The 22,644-nt window shown below is 42.3% G+C and overlaps 1 protein-coding gene across 7 annotated transcripts in view; it reads left to right on the forward strand.

Moving 5' to 3' along the window:
• SPATA13 (spermatogenesis associated 13) overlaps nt 1–22,644 on the forward strand; it is a 145,464-nt gene that overhangs the window by 81,824 nt on the left and 40,996 nt on the right. For 3 of the 7 annotated variants that reach the window (XM_064717156.1, XM_064717203.1, XM_064717187.1), the window contains exon 2: nt 19,094–20,890. In XM_064717156.1, the coding sequence (XP_064573226.1) occupies nt 19,094–20,890 (1,797 nt within the window). Of the gene's footprint in view, nt 1–5,792; nt 5,862–13,382; nt 13,408–17,278; nt 17,358–17,390; nt 17,477–19,093; nt 20,891–22,644 lie in introns of those variants that run through there. The other 4 variants (XM_064717174.1, XM_064717193.1, XM_064717166.1 and 1 more) reach the window with 4 other exon arrangements.

The raw sequence follows: 22,644 nt of genomic DNA on the forward strand, positions 1-22,644 counted from the left end.
CACTGCTATGATGAGAAGCGCACTTCCTTATTCTCTTGTATTTTCAACTAGGTCCTAAATATGGTAATTTCATGTTTTACTTCCACAGGGAAGAACTGCAGCTAAGAGTTTCAAATAAAGCCAGGATCTGTCCCTGCATTAATACAATTGCAGAGACTGAATTACAACCAGAATGCTTTTTCTAAGAAACAGATAATGCTGCCTCTGGGAAAAATGTGTGAGTAAAATGGTTCTGTCAGTTAACAGACTAAATAAACTGGATTTAAATAATAATGATAATGATAATAAGGAATAGGAGGAGAAAGAGGAGGAAGTCATGCTAGGTTGCATAATAAAAAAATCAATTCAAGATTTAAAAAGGAAAATCCTGTACAGAAACCTTGTTTAAAAATAAGTATCTGAATGATGCCATCAGTTTGAGATTTGGGCTACTAAGGGGAAGAGTTTGGCTGTTTATGGTACTACAATATTAATGTTTGAAAGCTGGCTTTTATAGATTACTGTGTTTCTGCAAAGTTCTGTCATGGAACTTGGAATTCACTCAGAGCCAAAACAGTTTTCTTTTGGTTTTGTCACTTGTCCTTGCTTATGACAAGGGTCAGCATTTTTAAGTACAATGATTTGGAACTGTTTGAAGTAAGTTATTGCCTTGTTCCAGTGTGTTAATCAGGACCTTGTAATTAAAAGTAACCTCCCAACAATGAACTTGGCACAGTGCAGGGTTTGTTGCTGTGTTGTTTAAACATTTTTATGTTGCTGATGGAACAGCTTAGCTATCCAGGAAGAAAATAGCCAAGTTTGCTAAATACCTCACTGTCACACACTTGTGGAACACACTGGAGAAAAGGTTAACATGGAATTTATACTTCCTGGTGCACTGGCTGCTGAGACAGAACAAGTGAATTTTGGGGAACTGGTGGCATTCAGCAGTAGGGCTTTGACTTTGCAGCTTGTAAGAAAACAGAGTTAAATATGTTACTTTAAAACATGAATGACAGCATAAAATACAAGAAGCATGTAGAGAAGCAAGAAAATAAAAGATTGAGAACATCATGCTTCTAAGGAATTAATTATTTGTTTATAATTTATGTATTACAGTCACTGAGATTTTAAAAAACAGGAATTCCCTCCTAAAGGTACAAGAAGCAAGTATGACCACCATTTAAATATTTAGGCAATAGTCCAGAAACCTAACTTGCATGTTTGCCTATATGTTTTCTTGCCAGCTGTGCTGTCTTTTCTCATTTTCTCCTGGCAATCTATCCTTCTTGTTTGTTCAATACCCATATTTGGGAGGCTGGAGGCACCCAGCTCTCAGCACTCTGGTGCAACTAGGTTTTCAAATAGACATGGCATCACCTGGGCAGGAGATTAAAATCAAACCAAAGGAATATATTTCACTTGGGGTACCAGTTAGCTGTGGGAAATAATTATTGGAAATTCAGTGAAATATGAGGATATAGAATCAAAAGAATTAATGCAAACAGAGAGGAAGCAGAAAAATTTGTGGAAAACTGCCCCAAGAGTATTGGAAAAAAGTGTATTCTGAATGCAGCCTGTGATTTAGGAGGAGTCTAAATTGTAGACTCCCAGAAAATGGGAGAGTAAAATAAAGGGAAATTTTTCTGTGTTCATCTTTTTTCTTGTTCCTCCTTAAGCCACTTTGATAGCTAGATGGCCTTTTGTCCAATTTAATTGGACAGCAGGTCCTTCCTAACAATTTTCTCTTGAGAACAAGATTCAGAACTAAGGCTAAAGACTTTGTCCTGGATATTTCACTATTTATTTCCAGTGTACTTTTTAATTTTAGTTTTAAATATTGACATCTTATCTGCTATGTTTCACAATAGATATATTTATTGTATTTTATTCTATTAGCTGCATTTTATCTTCAGTGTAAGAAACTGTCTCATTTATCCTGTTAATACTGCATTTGTATATAATGTACTTGTTGAAGGTTTTACAATCTTCCCTATGAAACAGGGTCTCACGATTGAAGAACATACATTAGCAGGTTTTGCTTTTATGGATGTAATCTACTGTGTCTTTTCTGCATGAGAGCATGAAAAAGATAATAAGGAAGAGAGAAAATTGTAGGAACCTTTTCATCCTGTTGCAAAGAAATCAAACTTTTAGGGTGGAGGAAAGTGGTGTTTTTTGTACACTGACATTAGCAGCATCAAAACAGTCACTCCCAAGTCCTAAAAAGAAAATTCCTGTGCTGAGAACTCAATTAGTACATCATTTTACCTTGGCAGCAGCAAGGGAATGCAGAGGCATGGGCTGAGGAATTAATCTTCTCAGAGGCTTTAAAATATTGTTAAAAATAAACCAGGATCACTTAAAACATCTTGGTGGTTGTTAATCTGCTCCCCTCTACATCTAGTGTCCAGGCCTGATTGCCTTGTATGACCTGGTGATGAATTGGCCTTATGAATAGTGCTGTGCCTGGATTACTTTGCAGTTGCTAACCTAAATATTTGCAGGGGGAATTGCCCTTCTTTCAGAGCCTGCTTTGTATTGTATTGTGTGGGGCTGTTAAGACTGAGAATCCTTAATGTAATTGATACAGCAACATGCAGACATGCTTACTTTTGTCTTGTTTTCTTTCTTTTTTTTTTTCCCAATTTATTTTATTGCTGTTTTGCTGTGTTCTGATCATAGTAGAAGATTCAGCATGAACTGTTGGTAGGTGAACTGTGTATTCCATGTTTCCACATTTCTCAACTGAGCTTTGAGATAGCAAAAGGTAGTGGGAGAAAGGCCTGAAAGACAACTCTTGTACTTGTGGAGCATATACAGCATGGGAAAGATATATTGTTTTGTTAACATGCCCAAACTCAGGTCACCAGTACGAAAATTATACTGTGTGTTTAGTGTCCAAGCCTTCTTAAGACTTCTTAGCTTTGGTTGAGACTGCTGGCAGTGGTTGCAAAATGCAACAGTAATTTCCAGAGAGGAAACAGTCTTCTGAAAATGTAAGAGATTTCCAACCAGGAGTAATCAAAGACAGAAATTCTGCAGCTGCATGACTATTACCAGATGTTAAACCACCTCATGATGGAAATCCTGGTTGTCAGGGGCAACTTAAACCATTCCCATATTCACCAGAAAGACAACACTGGAGGGCACAAGCAATCTGGGAGGTTTCTGGGGTGCATTGAGGATAGCTTCCTAACCCTGGCAACTGAGGGGCCAATGAGAAACAGCATTCTGCTGGACCTCCCTGAACTTACAAGCAAGAATACATGGCTGAGCATGTGAAGGCTGGGAGCAGCTTTGGCTGCAGTAACCCATAGTGATGGAGTACAAGATTCTTAGAGGAGGGAACAGGACAAATAGCAGGATCACAGCCATGGGATCGAGACAGCAGGCTTTGGCCTCTTCAGGGATGTCCTTGCAAGATTTCTATGGTATAATATCTTGGAGTCAAGATAGGTAGTCAAGATTCTTGACTGGCAAGAATCACCTCTGGAATGCTCCAGTCCTACAATCAGGAAATCAAGCAATGATGGCAGGAAGCCTGCATGGGTGAACAAGGAACTCCTGATAACTTAAACATAAAATGGAAGAATACAAGAGTGTAGTGGGTTTACATGGCAGGGTTTGGTCTGTGGAGGTTACAGGGTGGCCTTTGTGAATAGGAATGAAGAGCTGGGAAAGTGTAGGGTAATCTGGGGCTCAGCTGAGTCCCCAGGAAGGAGGTGGATCAAATCTTCATGGAAGCCATTTCCAAACATATGAAGGACAAGAAAGTGGTTTGGAGTAGTCAACGTGGATTTGCAAAAGGGAAATCATGTCTGGTCAAGCTGATAGCCTCCCAGAAACAAAATGACCAGCTCAAAAGACAAGGGGAGAGCACTGGGTCTTAGCAAAACTTTTGACACTGTTTCTGATAACATGCTTCCAGGCAAGCTGAAGAAGCCTGGATTAGGCAAGTGGACAGTCAGGGGATGTAAAACTGGGTGAACCACTGGGTTCTAAGATGTGTGATCGATGGTATGAAGTCCATCTGGAAGCCAGGCACTAATGCTGTGTCTGAGACACCAGTGCTGTGGCCAGTACTGGTCAACATTCTTGATGGGACTGCACCCTAAGCATGTTTGCAGGGGATATAAAACTAGGAGTAGTACCTGTTACAACAACTAGAGCATCTGACATATGATGAGAGGCTGAGACAGCTGGGATCATTCATTCTGGGGAAGAGGATGCTGAGGGGATCTTATTAATGTGCATAAATGCCTGATGGGACAGAAACAGTAAAGAGGATAATGAGAACAGAGCCAGACTCTTCTCACCGGTGTCCAGTAAAAGGGCAAGAGACAATCTGCACAAACTGAAATACAGGAAATTTCTGAAATTGCTGAAATACTGGAACAGGCTGCCCACACATGTTCTGGAATTTCCATCCTTGTAGACTTCAAAATATTATTTAAAACTTGACAGGACACAGCTCTGCTTGCCTGGTCTAACTGACTCTGCTTTGAGCAGGGGAGCTAGACCAGGTGATCTCCACAGATGTCTTCCAACCTCCACCCTCCAGTGAGGGGAGCTGGAGTGGATGGTATCCAGAGGTGTCTTCCAACCTCAGCTCAGCCTGCTATTCTGTGAGTTGCAGATTGACTGGAGATCAATTTGTGCAATGTAGTATTATTCACATTTCAGTTTCTCCTAAAATTTCAAACAAAAATGATATATTTAGTATTTTCTTCATTTTCTCCCCTCCCAGCACCATATAATCAAAATCAATATTTACATGTCAACACTCTAGATGTGCACCCTGATGAGTGACTTGAGACCAAGAAAATTGCTTGAACTTAGTTTTTTTAATAATCTTTACTTGCAGATTTATAGAAGCAGTGGAAAGTCCCCTCAACTTTTGTGGACCTTGTGTCTGACTCAGAAAGCTTAATCTTGTAAAAGCCCAGTCTTGCATGAGAAGAGCATGGCTCTGAGGAGTTTGCTTCCTCCTTTTTAGTGAAGGCCTTGAGCATAAGCCAGACATTGTGGAGCTGTAGTTCTGCCTTTATCCTCTTATACAGTTAACTTTCTTGGTACTGGGATCCCAGCAGAGCATTCAGCTAAAATGAATTTATCTAGAAATAGGGAGTTCCATAATGTATGAGTTTCAGATTATTGCATGAGACATAATATGAAGCCTTGTTCTTCATTATAAATTATTAATTGGGTTTTGAAAATTATATTGGATACGTAAACCCATTATTAAGGAAATCTGCTGGCATTTCCACTTTTAAGAAATTAATATAGTATTGCCATTAAAGATTCTCATTTTGATTATTTGTGGAATAACTATGAGAACTGCAAGACAGAAATTAATTTCTCTTTGAATTAATGTTCTCTTGCATTCACAATTGCAGTTATTCTTCACATCTTTCTAACTCAGAAAAAAATGCAATTGAAAGTCGATTATATCTTCTATGGAGAAAAAGGGAAGATTGAATGACATTCAGCAGATCTTCTGTAACACAGAACTGTGTCTTCTACACAGGGATGTACAGGAGAGAGCTGTACAGGTCCTTCTGACTGGAGAGCATAAAGCCAGGGGCACTCCATATTTCTGTGTGTGGTGCCCGGCTCTCGGGATTCACGTGGGTCTCTGGGAGAGTGGAGCTGCACCCCCACTGAAGGCCAGGCAGGAAAAGCAGGGAGGCGCATGTCCCTGGCGCATTTCTGGCAGGCGTCTATCTGCTGTTCCACGCTGTTCTGCCACTGGGATAGCTCCGCTCCCCGCCAGCAGTGCCTGCTGCCCGCCCCATTGCCTTCCTGTGCCACTTCGCAGCTCTCGGAGACATAAATGTACCTTTGAGTTCTGCCTCTTTCATCTGCTTCAGTGTCACCAGGTATGATTTTGGCATTTGGCTCTGCTGCTGACACCTGCCAGTATTAGAGCTGCGTGATAAAGTTTTGAGGTTCCTTGTTATTTTCACTTTCACGGATATGTATTCAGTGTGTACCATTCTGGGTCATCCATTTTGTCCTTGCTGTCAGGTGCAGCTTGCTCAGGGTAGATTCCAGCTGATAATAACCAGACCACAGTCTGCACCATATTTAACTAGAAGGCTTTGGTTGCAACTTTAGATTATTTCTGCCTTGGCTACTTAATTTTACTTTCATCAGCACACTCCCAAACCTTATCTTTTTATTGGAAAATATATAGGAATGCTGCATACAAGATTCTTCAAGACAAAGATTTTAATGAAATGGTCCTGTAAATATTCTTCCTTCTGTGTTACAGTTATTCCAAGTGCATGTTTAACTTGCTGATTTCACACACTGCTGTGCAGCCGTTTGTTAAACATTAACTTAAGGCTCAATCCCACAAGGTACTGACTGTGGATCATGCTGAGTCCTTTTTCCTCCCAGAGGCATTTAAAGGCTTACAGGGGGCTCAACAAACTGAGCCAGAATCCAGGCAACAACAGGCTCTTTCAAAAAACCAAGCAGGTTTCCTGGAACAAGGTTTGTACTATAACTGGACAATATTTTGTGCAATAGATTTTCATATATGCAGATTAAATATTATCCACAAGAGCCGACATTGTGGTTAGTGGCTGCTGGAAGGCATAACCATTTAGGTATATATGGTGGTAATTAATTTCATTTTATAATTATGGTTTTATTAGTTTTTTCCAGTTAAGTGCAAAACCATGACTGAGACTAATATCAAAATATCTAAAGTTTTGTGTGTTGGCTGCAGTGTGGTTTGTCCCCTGTTAATGTGTATATGGTTTTCAGAGTTGCAGATAATCTGTGCAGTTTATCTAGCAAAGCCATTTGGGCATTATTCTGTGGAGCTCACACACTGCGCAGCTGACTGCTTGTACTCTGACTTCAAGGAGATCCCACTGGCAGTGGCATTGGGGGGCAAATTCCCTGGCATTACTCCAGCTTCCTGGACCCACCTTCCTTGGGCAGAATCCCATCCAGCCATAGAGCTGAGCCACTGGTGGCTGTGTGTACTGGTGTGTCATCACTGATGGCACTGGGCTGGAGCGCTGTCCTCCACTGTCACTCAGAAATTTTGAAAGGCAGACTTTGCCAAAGGCTACTAAGCTGGTCTGTTGTGTACATTTTGGGAAGCCAGGAGAAATATGGAGTGACTAAATGTATCTTAATGTGATCACACTACAGTGTAGCCTGTGCAAATTACAGTATTAACTATTATCTTTCTACGAAACTTTTTTCAGAAGATGGCACCATTGGTCTGTGTTGTAACGTATTTGGCATTGAAAAAGTGTTGTAACATACTGTTTCTAAAAAGCTGTTCTCACTGCTTTGTACGCAGATAAAAACAATAATCTCCCGTTGTTTGCAAGGAAAAAGACAGGACCTGAAAGCTTTAAGTAATGTGTTTTAATTCCACAAACAAGGCAAATTACTTCCAAAATGGCAGCTCCTGCCTTTCCTGCTAGGCAGGGAAGGAGATACTCTTTGACTTCATCTGCAAACAGAAATTCAGAAATACAAATATAACCTGAATTTTACTTTCAGGCTTATGCTTAAGGCTGGCCAAAGCCAAAGGCACTGTTCTGCTCTAAGAACTGTTGGAGCAGTCTCACTTTAATTCAAGTACACTTGTGCGCTAATAAACGTATCTTTTTAAAATAAACAATCACGCTGTTGGCCTTTGCCCTTACTCCCCCAGTTTAACTATTAGGTGCACACACATTTATTGTAGATTATCTCTTGAGATCAGTGTGATTTTAAGCATGCAACAACAGAGAATCACCTACTTAAACCATTTGCAAGATCACAGCTCTAGCAATGCACTCTAACTGAACTTGCGGTCTGAAATCAGCAAGGAAACTGAGGATTAAGCAACTTGCTGACTGCCAGTTTTCTTGGAGTAATGGCTGTCAAGTTGGCTGTTGTGCTTTTCTAGGGAAATAAGCAAAAAACCCAAACAAAACTGAGCTTTTGGGAGTCTTTGGTAAATTAGAGAGGTTTCTCTGTAACTTTAAGCATAATTAGCCAAGCTAACAATTTAAAAGTTAAGAGTTGTTTACCCATTAAGGGAAATAGGTAGAAGTTTATGAGAACAAAAGTGGGTTGTTGATGCCAGTGAAGTATTTTCCAAAACTCAGCATAGGATGAAAGCATCACATGATTCCATGTAAGAATATTGCAGCAGAAAGTAGTCACAAGTACTCAATAGCCTCCCTGGGAAAACAGTTCCTGGTTTAAGTGAAATGAGCCTGGACTTGGTCGTATGCTAATTGCTACGTGTTAGCAAAGCTGTTTAATACTTGCTATAAAGCCTGGATTTCACTCTCTCTCATTTAATACCAGGTTAAATCTGAACTAATAAGCTCTCAAAAGCTTAGAGGTTCCAGTAAAATGAGATTTGGCTAAAAATTGCTTGTTGGTTTCTACTAGTAACAGTGCTGTGCTCCAGGCAATGAGAGGAGCAAGACTCAGAAGAGAGAAAAGAGAATATGCTTCATTGGGATGCTGAATGGTTTAGTCGTGGCGTCTTACTGTAAACCTTAGGAAGGGTTTCCTAGCCTTTGGAACAGTGAAAGATGTAACAGTCGATTTTGAATAATTTCCAAGTTTTTATTTGTATGATGTACTTTGATTAAGTGTTGGAAAATCAAGCCACAGAATATTGTGCATGGAGCAGCATGATTGTTATTTCAATGTTTCTCAGGCAGCAGTATCTGTGACTCTGAGGGCTGAACACTGAGCAAGAGCTGCTTATGAGCTGAACAACAGCAGGATTTCTCACAAACAAAGAATCTTTTGGCCTGGTACAGTGAAGAATAAAGATGATGCTGCAGCCTGCTGAAATTGGCTGGTTATAAGGGTGCACCTCTGGCTCTTTGGTTAAAACAATTATTCTGGAATGTACTGTCTGTGGCTCTTCAGGACTTTCAGAGTTAAAACTTTCATGTAAGTCTTGTTGCTGCTAGGAAAATTACCAGATGCTGACAGGGGGTGTCAGCAGTGCCTCAGCTGAACATATGCTGCATATGGTTTGGCTGCAGGCACAGACAGGGAGGCCCTGTTCCCTGCTGCTGCAGAGACTGGTGAAAACAGGCTTTAAACCGACTGATTCCAGCACAATACTAAATATTAGCCTCTATGCAGTGTTCATCCTACCAATAAGACTGAATAAACTACTCGAGTATAGATTGGCCTGCTAAGGTTTTTGCTGCATCAAAAAAAGAGTTAGGCAGCATCCTTACTGAGTTATTTTACAAATGATTGTTCTGAGGTACACAGCAATCCTGATTGCTGTGCATTGTGATTATATTTTTACTTTTTTGTGGTGAGGCTGGAATTTAAACTGAATCAGAGATTGAATACAAAGCAGTTTAAAATGTCTATTTACCATAATGATTGATCATAATCTCTGAGTCTGACACAACAATGCATCATAAAAAATTACATTAACTGTTTTCTGGAGAAAGTATTTCCCTGCTTTTCCAGAGAACACAGTGAAATATACTTACAGTTTGTGATGTTTCCCCAGAATTTGGAGATTATTTGTCTCTTGTATGAACCTGCTACATGCACCCACCCAGCACCACCACTCAGACACCCACCTCCCACCCACACATTCTGGCACCCTGTGGCAGAAACAACACATGGGGAATTGCTGAGGGCAACTGCATGTTTCCCCAGCCCCTTCCAATACACAGCACTCTTGAGAAGATCCTGAGAAAAATTTCAAGTCTGGACCCATTTCAGGAGTCCTGTTGCTTGTGGAAAGCATTTCCACCCTCATTCCCATGCTTCCCCCCTGCCCTTGGATGCTTACTTCCACCTCCTGCCCAGCAACAGCTCGGGTGCAGCCAGGGGAGCTGCTTCAGCTCACAGCCTGGCAGGAAAAAGCAGAAGGCATGGCCAGCATCTCTCCCTTTAGGTGGTAGCATGCTCTTGGATTGGCAGGAAGCACCAATTCTACCTTCCTACTCAGAGACCAGGTAGATCAAAGGAGATGATGTGAACAGGATCAGGTGATCTGTGGGGAGCAACAGCATCTCTGGGTCACTGTGTGGTAACGAGACAAAAAGGCAGCCACTCCTCTCCTGGCATAGAAATGAAGTTTCCTAAATTATGTAATGAAAGGCAAGAGGTGGGAAGAGATCTGGCTCAGCTATTCAGTATTGCTTAGATAAAAGACAGACCCTAGGACAGAATTTGTGCAAACTGACTCCCTTTCGTACTGGAACTGGAAACATGGCTCATATTTCCAGCTTAGTAGCTTAATTATGTACCCCAGAATGTTGAGGGAATGGCTGGTAAGGTTTTCCGCAATTGATTTTCTGAACCTGAATCATAGGGACTTTTTAAAAATGACAGTGTCACTGACAGGAACCAAAGCAAAGACAGTTCACCAACATAAATTAACTTTTTTAGTAAGCCTATATGTAATCTTTCAGGTTCAGGGCTATCCTGTGCTCTTAGAAGACATAAATTATTAGCCAAATCTGCAAACTCCAGTTTAGAAGATTAATGGACCATCATCAAAATAGTCAGTTGAAAATTGAAACAGCCACTTGAATCTGAACTCCTTTCAAAAAATGGAATTTAGGGTTTGTCCTCTGCACGGGTAGATAATGGATTATTTTCCCTATGTGTACACTTTTTATAGCTATCATCATTGTAAGCATCAAAGTGCCAGAGGAGCATTGATGGATTGGTCCTTGCAGACCCATAGGTTATAAGGCACTACTCCTATCATCACATATTTTACACATATGGCACTTAAGCTGAGAAAAGTATGCTGAACTGCCAAGGTCAGAAAGAAACAAAATCCAGAATCTGTCTTCTCCAGCCCCAGGGAAGATGTCATAAAGACATCTCTCCTGCCTGAAATGGGTGTTTCCCTTTTTCCAGATAATTTACCATTACTTTTGGTGGTAAAAGAATACAGAGTTGTTTTACCACTAGTTATAGGAATATGGGTGTCTGAACCAATGGCCATAAAACTTGGTGCACTGCTTCCAGTTCCCCCACTTCAGGCAGTTATGTAATTTGGTACTATAGATATACATAACTAGCTCCATCTCAGGCTACTAAAGCTAGAATTTCTTCCTTGCTGTTCTAATAGGAAGGAAGTTGCATAACTACAGAGTTCTGATTTTAAAAATAATCTGATTTCCTATCAAAATGTGACTAACTTGTGAAGCTGCCATGGCTTACAGAGGCAGTCAATATGTGTTATTTGTATTGATTCCTAGAAACAATTGAAATATTACAAAAAACATAAGACTGCAAGAGATTTAAGTATACTGCAGATAAAAAGTTCTAATTTAATATGTATGGATCTCTTTAAAACAACACTAGGTAAGCTAGTCCAAAATTTATAAATTTTTGTCTGATTCTCTGTCCAGACAAATTTTCAAGTGAGTGGCATTGTGTTTTTTCTGCATCTTTAAAATTAGGTAACTTCTTTTCTGGACAAAATGAACAGACAGTTTGCTTAATGTGATCATCCATGCTTTAAAAAATATTTTTGAGTTTAGTACTAATAATGAAGAAAATTTGTTACTACAACAGCAGAAAAACTGAATGATAACTATTAGATGGAGGTTTGTAATTGCTTTGAAGTTTTCTGGCTAAATTCAGAGAACAAATGTTAGTGAAAAGACCAACCACATAAATGTTGTTGTAGCCCTTGTCACCTGCTCTGCTCAGATTATTCTTTCCTTGCTTTTCAGATCCAAGGCATTCTTGATAGAGGAAATTCAAACAAAAAGTAGAAATTGACAAACTAAAGGTAGAATTTCAAGATGACTTTTTTTGTCTGAAAGAGAAACATGGTGGAGATGGTAATTAAATCATCTGGCAAAAGAAATACAGCCATGAATGTTAATTTTTCTTCAGACTGTAACAAAGATAGCAAGTTTGTAATTTTGGAGAGAGACTAAATAAAGAAAAGTATTGGTACTAATTGAGAAATAAATCCCAAGCAACTGTGTGGTTCTTGAAGGCCCTGAATCAATACTACCTAGGAACCTCCTAACAACAGGATGCCCCAATCATTCCCACCAAGAGCAACCTGTTTGTTTTTTCCTTAATCTTACTGAAATATTCACTGTTCTGCTCTCATGAGCTTATCAAAAGCTGTAATTGTAATTCAGGGGTTTTTGGTCTGGCCAGCACAAAAGTACCTAAGGTCTGCAGCCACAGTGTAACCAGGTGGGAATTTCTGTAGTGTCACACTGGCTAATTATTCTGTTGACCTGTTATTTTGTTATAATAAGCATGAGAAGCAAGATGATCTTATGTAGCTTTGCATAATTTCTACTACTGAGGCATCATTCCTAACACAGTCCACTACCTGCTTCACTTTTCTAGTATCTGATGGGCACTGCGCCTCTGCAGCATTGCTGTATCTGTCCTCCCTTCAGCACTGCTCAATGATTTAAGTGAGCACTGAGTGCCGCTTGTGATTCCTCCCTGAGCCCAGGGAGAAGCATCATCCTTCCAAAACCAAATAAATCCATGCACGGCCCCTTGCTATGGCTCACACACAAAAATGCTCCTCGCTTTCACTGCAGCCCCTGGTCTGAAACATTCATTCACTCACTGCAGGTGGTCCTCAGCCTTCAAACTCCGCAAGACCCTTTCTCTGTGTATTTATTTTTCCATTTTTTTCCCCCTCCTTGTTGCATAACAAAGTGCCTTCATATCCTCAGGTAATTTTGGAAGAACAGTTTTGAATAGGGAAGAGGGGATGGCAGGGTAATTAAGCGGGTGGGGAAGAAGGTTGATAAAGAGCTGCTAATAGTCACTTTTACATGCTATTATTTCGAGCAAGGAAAATAAATACAGAATGGCTGCAGAGCCATCAGATTCTGCAGTGAGTGTGACATAGGAAAGGACGGCAGCTAGAGCAGAACAGGAAGAGAAAGCAAAAGGCTGCAGAGTAGGACAACTCCAAGTCTGAAATCTTGCCCCTTCTTCCTGGCTGGTCCATATCACTTAAAAGTACATCCATCTAACAGAAAATCTAACATTTTTAAAGATAAGAAGAAAATGAAAAATATATAGTGAAAGGGAAAAAGAAAGACAAGAAAAGAAAGAAATTCTTGACTAATCTCTTTTCCTTCCTATTTCTGTCAACTTTTCATCTCCACAATCCTTTCTCTTCCTACTTCTTATACTTTGTGAGACTCAAAATAAAGGTGGAATTCAGCCTTCCTAATTGGTAACTGGGAGTCTTCTTTATGTTAAAACACAATGATCTGTTTATTGGAAACTGCTCTTCTGTAGTACCAGCCATCTCTCCATGTCATGCTGTCTGAATAATGCCTCTTGAGGATGGGGAAGAAGAATAGCATCACAGTCAGACCCCGTGGGGTTATAAATAGCATTCTAGCAGCCTGAAAGACTGAAGCCATCATTAAGTTGCATGCAGCTGGAGTGGTGTAGGTGGGTGAGTAAGAGCAACTCAGAGATGGGATAATGGTAACCTGGTACACAAGGGTCATTTTTCATTGATGGCGTCACTCCACTGGGTTGTTGTGCTCTCCCTAAATTAGCTCCCTGTGTTTAAGAGAGCTGAGCAAGCTCAGCCTTGCAAAGCACATTTAAAAGAAGATTAGAGGGGAAAACAGTTTGTTGTGTATTGTGATTTATACCAAACTGTGATAAACTTTTCTCACTTGGGTCAGTAATTGCTTTTATCAGCAGCAAAGTAAATGCAAGCGGGAGAGCCTTTAGGAAGCTGCACACCAGCCTCATGCATGTGGGCAGTGAGGACTTTCACTGGCCAAATCAGGAAGCTGATGCAGCAATTTAGCTCAGGCTGTCCTTTCAGTGTTTTTCTTAGCAATGTGATTAATTCTGTCATCTTGGACATTTTCAGTGCCAAGACGACAAAGGTCTTGGCTTTGGAAAATCCGTTTCCATTTATTACTATTAATTTGCTTGCAGATATACAAAAATGGAAAAATCCTACCCTAATTTCACATCCTTTATATTAAAAAAAAAAGAAACCCAGATGAAAGTAATTAGCTGCCTATGTTAGTTTGAGCTTACATACACAAACATACTACTCTTCATTCATTTCTAACTAAAAAAAATTGAGATCTTGTTTCTACTCCCAGTGAAGTTGTTGGGGGAGTTGCCTTTAACTTCAATAGATATATGACTCAGCTTAATTCCTCCTGTGGGACCTGTCAGTATGTAAAGATTCCTTGGGGGTTAATTGCTTGCAGAAGAGACTTTGCCTGGGATCTAAAAGGAAGGCGCAAATTGCACAACTGGAGCCTTAGTTATGTACTGCAGCCTGGAAAAGACACTGTCATTTAAAGCAAAGGGATCTCTTTTTTCAGCAATTCTGCATCTTAAATTTGGTCATTCATTAATTTAGCGTATATCTTAGAGAGCCACTTCCTTTGCCATCTTGCCCAGTAGCTGTGGAAGTAGGACAAGTGCTTTTATGTTTTACTGAAATTATTCCTTTTGGCTTTTTTTGTTTGTACTCTATTTCAAGAGTCCTTTGTATAAAAAATAAATTACTACTTTGAAGCAGACTTTTAGAAAGTATTTATAAAAGAAACATGAAAGAAATAACTGTTGCAGGAGTGGAAGAGAGGATTTCTAAACTAAGTAGATAGAAGCATTCTTATTCAGACTTTTCAGATTTATGTATGTGACTTCATTATATAAATGTGCCCTTTGCTATTCTGAAAAATCTAAGATATGTATCACTACCAATTAAAAGCCGGGAGAGGTTGCTCCTTCATCTTTAAAACTCTATATTCATTCTCCCATGTCACATTTTTTGTAATCCTTTCCCACCTGTATTACACTTGGAATAATCCTTCTCACTCCATGTCACATGTGCATTAAACCTCTTTTAAAGAACAGACTTAGAGCTTCTAAAACAAGCATTTCATTTTTGTTGTGCTAAGTGTGATGTCAAATCACTATTAGAAGTCTCATGCATATACCAATCTGGAATTTCTTCTGGAAGTTCCTTCCTTCATAAATTGCTGTACTTGGTCAACCATAACATGTACTGCTGGCACTGCCTCTCTGCTCACTGCAGCTTTTGTTGTTCATCTGGAGGCAAAACATTAGCCTGTAAATAACAGAGTATATAGCTCAGTCTTCCAGAAATACCCATGCAAGTGTTATGGATTTGTTTGCATTAGCAAGGATTCTCAATGGCAAATGGTAATAGTACTCTTATTTTGCTTTTTTAGGATTGTAGAAAAACCTTAATATAGGAAGGACTAATCTCCGGGAACTTTGGTTTGTAACTTTGAGGAAATACTATGGCTTGTATGAAACTGAAAGGGTTTAAGTTTATAGCTGGAAAAGGGATTTGCCTTTTTTCTAATGGCAGTTCAGTTGATAAATTCTGTTTTGAATCAGTTTACTAGATCTTGGTGTGATGGCACCTGAACACTATATACAATTTATCAGCCTTCAAAAAAAAATTCAGATTAAGAAAAGATTTTGTTAATGATTGGTCTCCAGTACAGGAAGTTAATCCTGTTCTCAGACACACTCTTTAGTGCACTGCATCCAAGCTTCTCTGAATAGTACGCACATGTGAAAGGGCTGACTGAATCAGTGAACCTGCAAGATTTGGAAGAGGGTTTTACTGCACTACCAGCAGAAAAGCTATGATGAACAAGTCTGGAAGATTAAAACTATTTACTTTCAGAAACTTGACAAATGTCTAATTGACTAGATACAGTTGTATCTGTAACTGCAATTTTCTAGGTATTTTCTTCCTTAAATGTAGTGACATTTAAAAAATACAACATGCAATATAAATTCTTATTATCTAAAGTGAGTTTTAGTGTGGCTTTCTAAAGAAATTAAGTTTTTGTGAGCACTTTGTTAATCTGTCAATACCTTCTTTGGTATCTTTCTAGCTCTTCAAGACTGTTTAATCTGTTGATGAACTTCAACTACATTTAAAAGATGGTTTCAGATCTCAGTTATCAGTTATTTTTTAAGTTTCCAAAAAACTGTTGGCTGGATAAAGGAAAGACCCAAATGAGTGGCTCAGTTCAGCTCAACATTTTTTTGTGCTTTGTCTTTTTGTCCAGCTGGTCGACAGAGGACACCTGAGGAACTGAAGGTTCCTTTCTCTGAGAAAGCAGAGGTTGTGGATTAAAAAGTATACTCAGAAGGAGTGTGATGCATATACCTTGGATATCTCTGGAAAGAAACTTAAAGGAACATAGGAACACAAACCCATTGAAACTCAAGGCTGAATAACACTATTAGAAGTTTTTAAGTGACCAGCACCAATCCTTACAGATACCAGGGAGGCTCTGCATTTATTTCTCCTTTGCTTCCCATGCCCAGCACTGTAAAGCAACCACCTTGCCCCCTCATTTGAGTCATTATTCCAAACATTCCATGGGATGTACCAGAAAGCTGTGGCTGCAAGAGCAGGGGCGGTGGCAGGCTGTGCCTGCTGCTACTGACTGCTGGAGACTTCTGTGGTCACTCCCAGTTATTTGCTACCTCATTTGACCTGCATCCCTTAAGCCCATTTGTTTGCCTCACCCCCTAACTACACCTTGCCTTTGAGAGTGTGTCTGTACTGCTCTCCAGAGAATTAATTACACTGCATGTGCAGTCACACCAGTGTCGGAGGAGAGGCAGTGGGGCTGATGGCCTTTGCTAGTTCTTTAGGGATCTGCTCTGCCATGCAATCTGTCTTGCCCCAATTTCTCTTGGTATCTTACCTGAGCTTCAATAAAACTGTTGAAATTATATTTACAATTCCAGTCCAAGTGTAGAAATATTTTTTGAACAATAAACTTTCTGAGCAAGGTCTACCAGTTTGTCCAGGTCTTTGCCAGGAGTCATGACACAGGGCTTTTAGACACTGTCTTACAAAATTTTTCATGTAATATACGAACTCTGTTCAGATTGTGCATAAAATGTTGTTTCTCCTGTTAAGTTTGACGAATAGCAGCAAGCCAAAAAGTTGTCCAGGTCTTGGACAGAAATGGAGCCTGGTAACCAAGCGTGAGTTTGATCAATGAGCCGTGCAAACTGCACTCGTGAGCGGGGCATACGGACCTAGGGACGGCGAGGCGGGGCGGGGCACCATGGAGGAAATGTTTAAGCTCCTAAACGTGACCATCGCCGCGCGGCCGCTTTGCTCCGCCGGTGGAAGGAAGGCAGGCTCCTTGCAGCCAGCGGCACCGGCGGGGGGTAGCGGCGCGGGCGGAGCGGACCCTGCCGGGCGCGGGGGCGGCGGGAGCAGCCCAGCCCAGCCCAGCCCAGCCCGGCCCGGCCCGGCCCGCCCCGGCCCGCCCCGCCGGGCGCCGCTGCCATAGCGATGCGGGAGCGGGCAGCGGCCGGGACGCGCGGCGGCGGCGGGGAGCCCCGGCTCTGCCTAGGTAAGGGCGCTGCTCCGGGGCTGCTGCCGCAGGCTCCGAGCTACGAGCTGGGTTTTTAATCTCATCTCGTTGTGTTTGTTCTCCCGCCTCCCCCACCCGCGCCCCTTCAGCCCGCTCAGGTGCAGTTTCTCCCAGAGCCGCTTTCTCTGGGAACTTCTCTGGCGAGAGCAGCGTCTTGTGCTCGCTTATCGTTGGGTGTTTTCTTTCCGCGTGGAAAGTTGCGAGCGGTTCCAGGGCTCAAGGGCCGGCCGAGGGTTGGGTGGCCGGCGGGCTTTTGTCCGGCCGAGGTGCCGCGGCGGCGGGGCTCGGCCCGGCTCTGCCCTGCCCTGCTGCCCGGCAGGCTCCGCCGCGACCCCGTCACTAGCGGGGATTAACAACTGCGGCGGGGATGTTCCGGGCGTCTTGCTGAAGCGCGAGCAAATCCTTTTATCCGCAGAGGAGCAGAGGCTCGCAAAACTTTGAAAGTGCGCTCAGGAGGAGGGAGCAGCCCGAAAGGCAGCGGGCAGGGCTCCGCAGCTGCCGCGTTTCACGTGCAGATGGGACTGGCTGTGCGGGTCCCGCCGGGCGCCCGGCCGTGTCCCCGCGATGGAACCCCCGGCTGGCTCCTGCACCTCCTGCCGCTGCCCCTCCGCCTCGCCCAAGCCCCCGCGGCCCTTGCGATGGGAAAGAGACAAAGAAGGGTCCGGGGTCTGCCGCCTTGCCCAAAGCACAGCTGTACACGTTCTCTCCTTGTTTCGGGTGAGGGGGAAATCTCCCCCGCCGCCCCCAGGACCCCGCAGACAGCGGCAAGTTTTCGAAGATCCCACTGTCCCTTGCTGAAAGAGCCGTGCATAAGCTTTGTTTTTAAGGTGGAGCCAGCTTCAGACTGGGCATCCCAGTGGTTTTCGGGGCATTGTTTATCATGGTGGGGAAAACGTCTGCCTGGCTAAGATCCCTGGCTGGGGCAGGGGACACATGGCCGGTGGTCCCCCCACAGCTTTCCCAGGCACTGGAGTGTGATCTGGTCTGCTGAGTCTCCCAGCTCAGCTGAGGAGGAGATCCTTTACAGCATGTCCCAAATGCTCTAGTCACTTTCAGGTTTAAGTTTTCATTTTGTTGTCACCATAGCATAGGGTGGCTTCTGGATGTACTGCTTTTAATTCTTGCTTTCTTTTTTAGGGAAAAAGACTTTGCTGTGCACTTGATGTAATTTCTTAGAATTTTATGTGCCAAGGGACAGACAAGTCAGTCAAGTGTCACACAGCCTTCCAACAGAAGCAAGTGTAGGAAAAATAATGTCTGTTTTCCTCTTCCTTGCCTCCTGTTTGAGAGTTAGGTGTCCCTTGATGAACGTGTTTTTGATGAAAACCTCCCATGTGTCTTGGGGCTCAGTGCTGAGCACATGAGAAGGAACACTGGATTGGTGTTACTGGGAGTTTCTTTCCCTTACGTGCATATGAGGATTGCATTTACTATTGTAAGGTAGCTGTGCTAGTCATAATGAATTTATTAGCTGATTAGCATTAGAGAAACAAGTACATATTGAAATTATTCTGGTCTCTTAAATTGCTGACAAATGCAATTATACTTTGAGGGAGTGACAAGTGCCTTCTCTGCACCCCTGCAACACACCTTTGTTCACCATGAAGAGCTCCTTCATTTTGTGTCTTTATTTCCTACAATATAGCTGAAACTTCTTTTTGTAGGAGACTTTGTAAGAAAACTTTTTAATGTTGGCTTTTGTTTTCTTGATGCAGGCAGCACCACCTGAGGAGCTCAGCTCACCCAGTCGATGTGAAGGCAAGGCAGACCAAGGTGCAGCAGATGAAGGGGAGGCAGAGAGGTCAGCTGGTGGGGACAGCAGTGTTGCTTTGAGCTACCCCAGCCTCCACCTCCATGCCTACAGCATCGAGAGCATGACAACATTTCCGAATGGCTGTGGAAATGGCACCACCGTTACTTGTATAGTTATGGATAATAAAGAGCCCCAAAACCAGACTACCTGTGCCAGTCATAATGGGGGACACAGCACCAGCAACAGTGTTGAGGAGGAATTTCAAGAGGACAAGCTCAGCCCTTCCAAAATCATGCGCTTTTTCACCACCCCTCGGAAACGGGCTAATTCCAGCTCTGACAGGCCTCGTTCTCTGGTTTTGATGGGCAACTCATCTACGTGGAATGCCTTTTCTTCTATCAGAAAGATGGGATCTTTCAAGAAGTTGAAATCTTCAGTTCAGCAAGGAACTCAAACAAGGGAATGCTCAGACGTTGTAAACGACAACAGCATAGGCAAACATGGTTCAAATGGAGCAGTGGTGCAAGTTCAGACTAACAGGTATTCCTATTCGGGGCCTCTGCATGATTTCCAGAATGCAGTGGATGGTTTGGCTTCTGACTGCTCTGATGTGGAGGAGAGCGATGAGTCCTTCCTGAGGAACACTCATCGCTCACGCAGCATCAGGCGGGCTTACGGTGCTGGCCGCATCAACTTGTTAGACACAGATAAAATTCAGAGTCGCCACAACTGTGTTAGGCCAACGTCACCTGTCATTGCAGAGCCAAAGATCTGTGAAATTCTGGTGAAAGACTCCGAAAACAACAGGATCATTTATTGGAGAAGCAAAAGTTCTGATAATTTGAACTTTCTGAAGAAAAGCTCATTCAAACGGAAGTCCACCTCAAACCTTGCTGATCTGAAGGTTGCAAATGAAAAACAGATACCAGCAAGGACCGCCAGTGTTCCTTCTGCTGACTCCGACAAAAGTGATGGAAACCCTGAGAGGCGATCCAAGCGGTGGAAGAGCCCTATCAGAGCAAAGGATTTTGATCGAGTTTTGAAACTCGTCAGTAACGTTACAGACGTTGCAAGGAAGAAGGATGGCCTCAAGAACGTGGCTCCTTCTCCCGGTGAGCTGTCCCAGAGAACAAGGTCAAACAGCAGGCTGCATGATGACTACTCCCGCAGGGTTTCCAGCAGCACGGACCATGACAGGAAGAGAGGCACCTCCTCAGTATCCAGTCCAGACTCTTCCTTGCCAGGAACACCTTGCCTGCAAAGCCCTGTGATTGCTCAGGATAAAAAGGCTGAAATGAATGTAGCTGTCACTGAGGATAAAAGCCCCAGGACGTCATCAGGTATCCCAGACTCTGATAGCTTTTCACCTACTCTGGATGACATTAGTCCATTTCCAAATGAAGTCTTTTATTCGGACTCAGATGAACCAAAAGCTACTCAGCACTGTGCAGATGAAGCCGAAAACCTTCATGTTCCAGTCAGGCCAACTACTCCAAAGCCTCAAAGTCCAACTGCAGGGAAGGTCAAGTGCAGTATGAATTTCCAGTGTCCAAACCATCACAGCACGTTGTCACTGAGCTCATCGGAGAGCGAGGAGAGAGTTGAGGTACCGGGGCTGAAGCTGGGCAGGAATCCTGTTTGCTTCCAGGACTCAGTGAAAACTGTGTATTATGATGATGGAAATGAAGACAGTGGCATAAGCAGCCACTCTCAGCTGAGCCTCAATTTAGCCTCTAGTACTGAAGAGAAAAAGGAAGAGGTAAGAAAGAAAGAAAAATCCTTCAAAAGTGATGTATATTCCCTGTTGGGTTTTGTCTTTATTAATGCAAAACAATGCAAAGTAATGGCTGCTGCAGCTTGTTATTGCTAAAATATGCTGACAGCAATTATTTCCTTTAAATATTCTCTTTGGATGCTAATATACAATTATTTTTTCTTTGCACATTAATATCAAAGGAAGTTTTGGCTGCAAAGGTATTCGTGTACGTTTTCAAGGGCAGTTCATTGCACCGTGAAGATACACCACCTTGTCATGTGGCCTTGTCAGACTTTACCAGCCTGAGCAGGGTCTGACTGTGTTTTCTTCACAACTGAAAGGTCTTTTTAATTTTAAAGCGTCCGTGTATTCTGAAGTAGTGTTGACTTACTGTAAAGCACTTTTTCTGTGGAAACCTTGCAGAACATGGTAATATTTGTAGAGCAGTGGGGTGTGAAAGACACAGTACGGAGGTTTAAGCATTCAGCTGTATCCAATGTTTTCCCTGTGTAGTGATGACCATACTGAGGGTAAACTGCTTGCTTATTCCTTTGCTTGCCAACTGCAGACAGCAGTGCTTCAGACACTGGGCTGAGTCTTTTGCTACTGTTGTTTTGGTGAAGACACGGTTGTTCTCACTGCACCTGATGAGTGATTTCATACTCTCAGTGAATGGGTAAATGGATATATTGCAGCACCTCTGAGATAAATTCACATGATTACACTGTGCCCCCACCTAAAATATGGTGTGAATTGGCACCAGAGAAGTTGCAATGATTTGGCAGCCTTGGTGAAAAGCTGTCAGACATACCCTGCACCTGTCTGAAGTAGTGAAGTTTAGCTCAGCCCCAGCTCACTGTGGCAAATATCCATCTGGATCTGTATAAATATGCAAGTCATTCACAGAATGAAGCTGACATATCTTTTAAGCCACTTCAGTTTGACTAAAGTATCTTAGACCTTAGGTATGAGATAGGCAAGGTGATGCTGCAGCTGCACAAGCTCCAGCCTTTCATGCTGTGAAGTTTTAAAATGTCTGTGAAGCTGTCCTACTTTTAAAGGCTTGGCACAGTTTTTGCAGACTAACTGCAAAAAAGTGGTTACAGAGCTTATCAGTATTGTCCTTCTGCTGGAGAAAAGCAATTTTGTTTACTGTTGTGTTTGCAGCGATGGTAAGATTGAAAAAATAAACTCAGTGTGTATAAATGTCTGGGATCAGAGTTTATTCCTCTTCTGGAATCATAGAATTACTCCAGCCATCCATATTTTCCAAAACTTCCACTTACATGCAAGGAGAAGCTTTCACACTGCCAGAAGAGGCAAGAGTCCTAGTGTGGATAGATGCCAGTTGTATTTCTCAGGAGTAAAATGGGAGGTGGAATTAATGCTACTCATCTACCATCTAGTGGTGAGCTGCTATCATGACCCAGAAGAAATTGATCTGGTCCTTCCCAACAAACCAGTACAGTTTTTACATGAATGTGTGTATGTTGGGTGGATAAAAGTTACTGCAGTTTTTAGTTTTAACACCACATTCTGTTATTATCTAACATGCAATTTAAGCTTTCTCTTTATATTATAACATTTTTAGGGTAATTGTGAGTGTCCTTTAGTGCTTGCTTCAGTTGTCTAAAATACAGAGTGTGCACTGGTGGCAGCTCTGGGTTTGTGTAATGGGCAGGCAGACAGTATGGGATAGATCCCAGCAAAAGATGGAGGAGGTGGTGGCCAGGGAACAGGCCCTTGGCTGTAAGCCC

This window comes from Zonotrichia leucophrys, chromosome 1 (assembly GCF_028769735.1).
Source record: "Zonotrichia leucophrys gambelii isolate GWCS_2022_RI chromosome 1, RI_Zleu_2.0, whole genome shotgun sequence".
NCBI classification, from domain to species: domain Eukaryota; kingdom Metazoa; phylum Chordata; class Aves; order Passeriformes; family Passerellidae; genus Zonotrichia; species Zonotrichia leucophrys.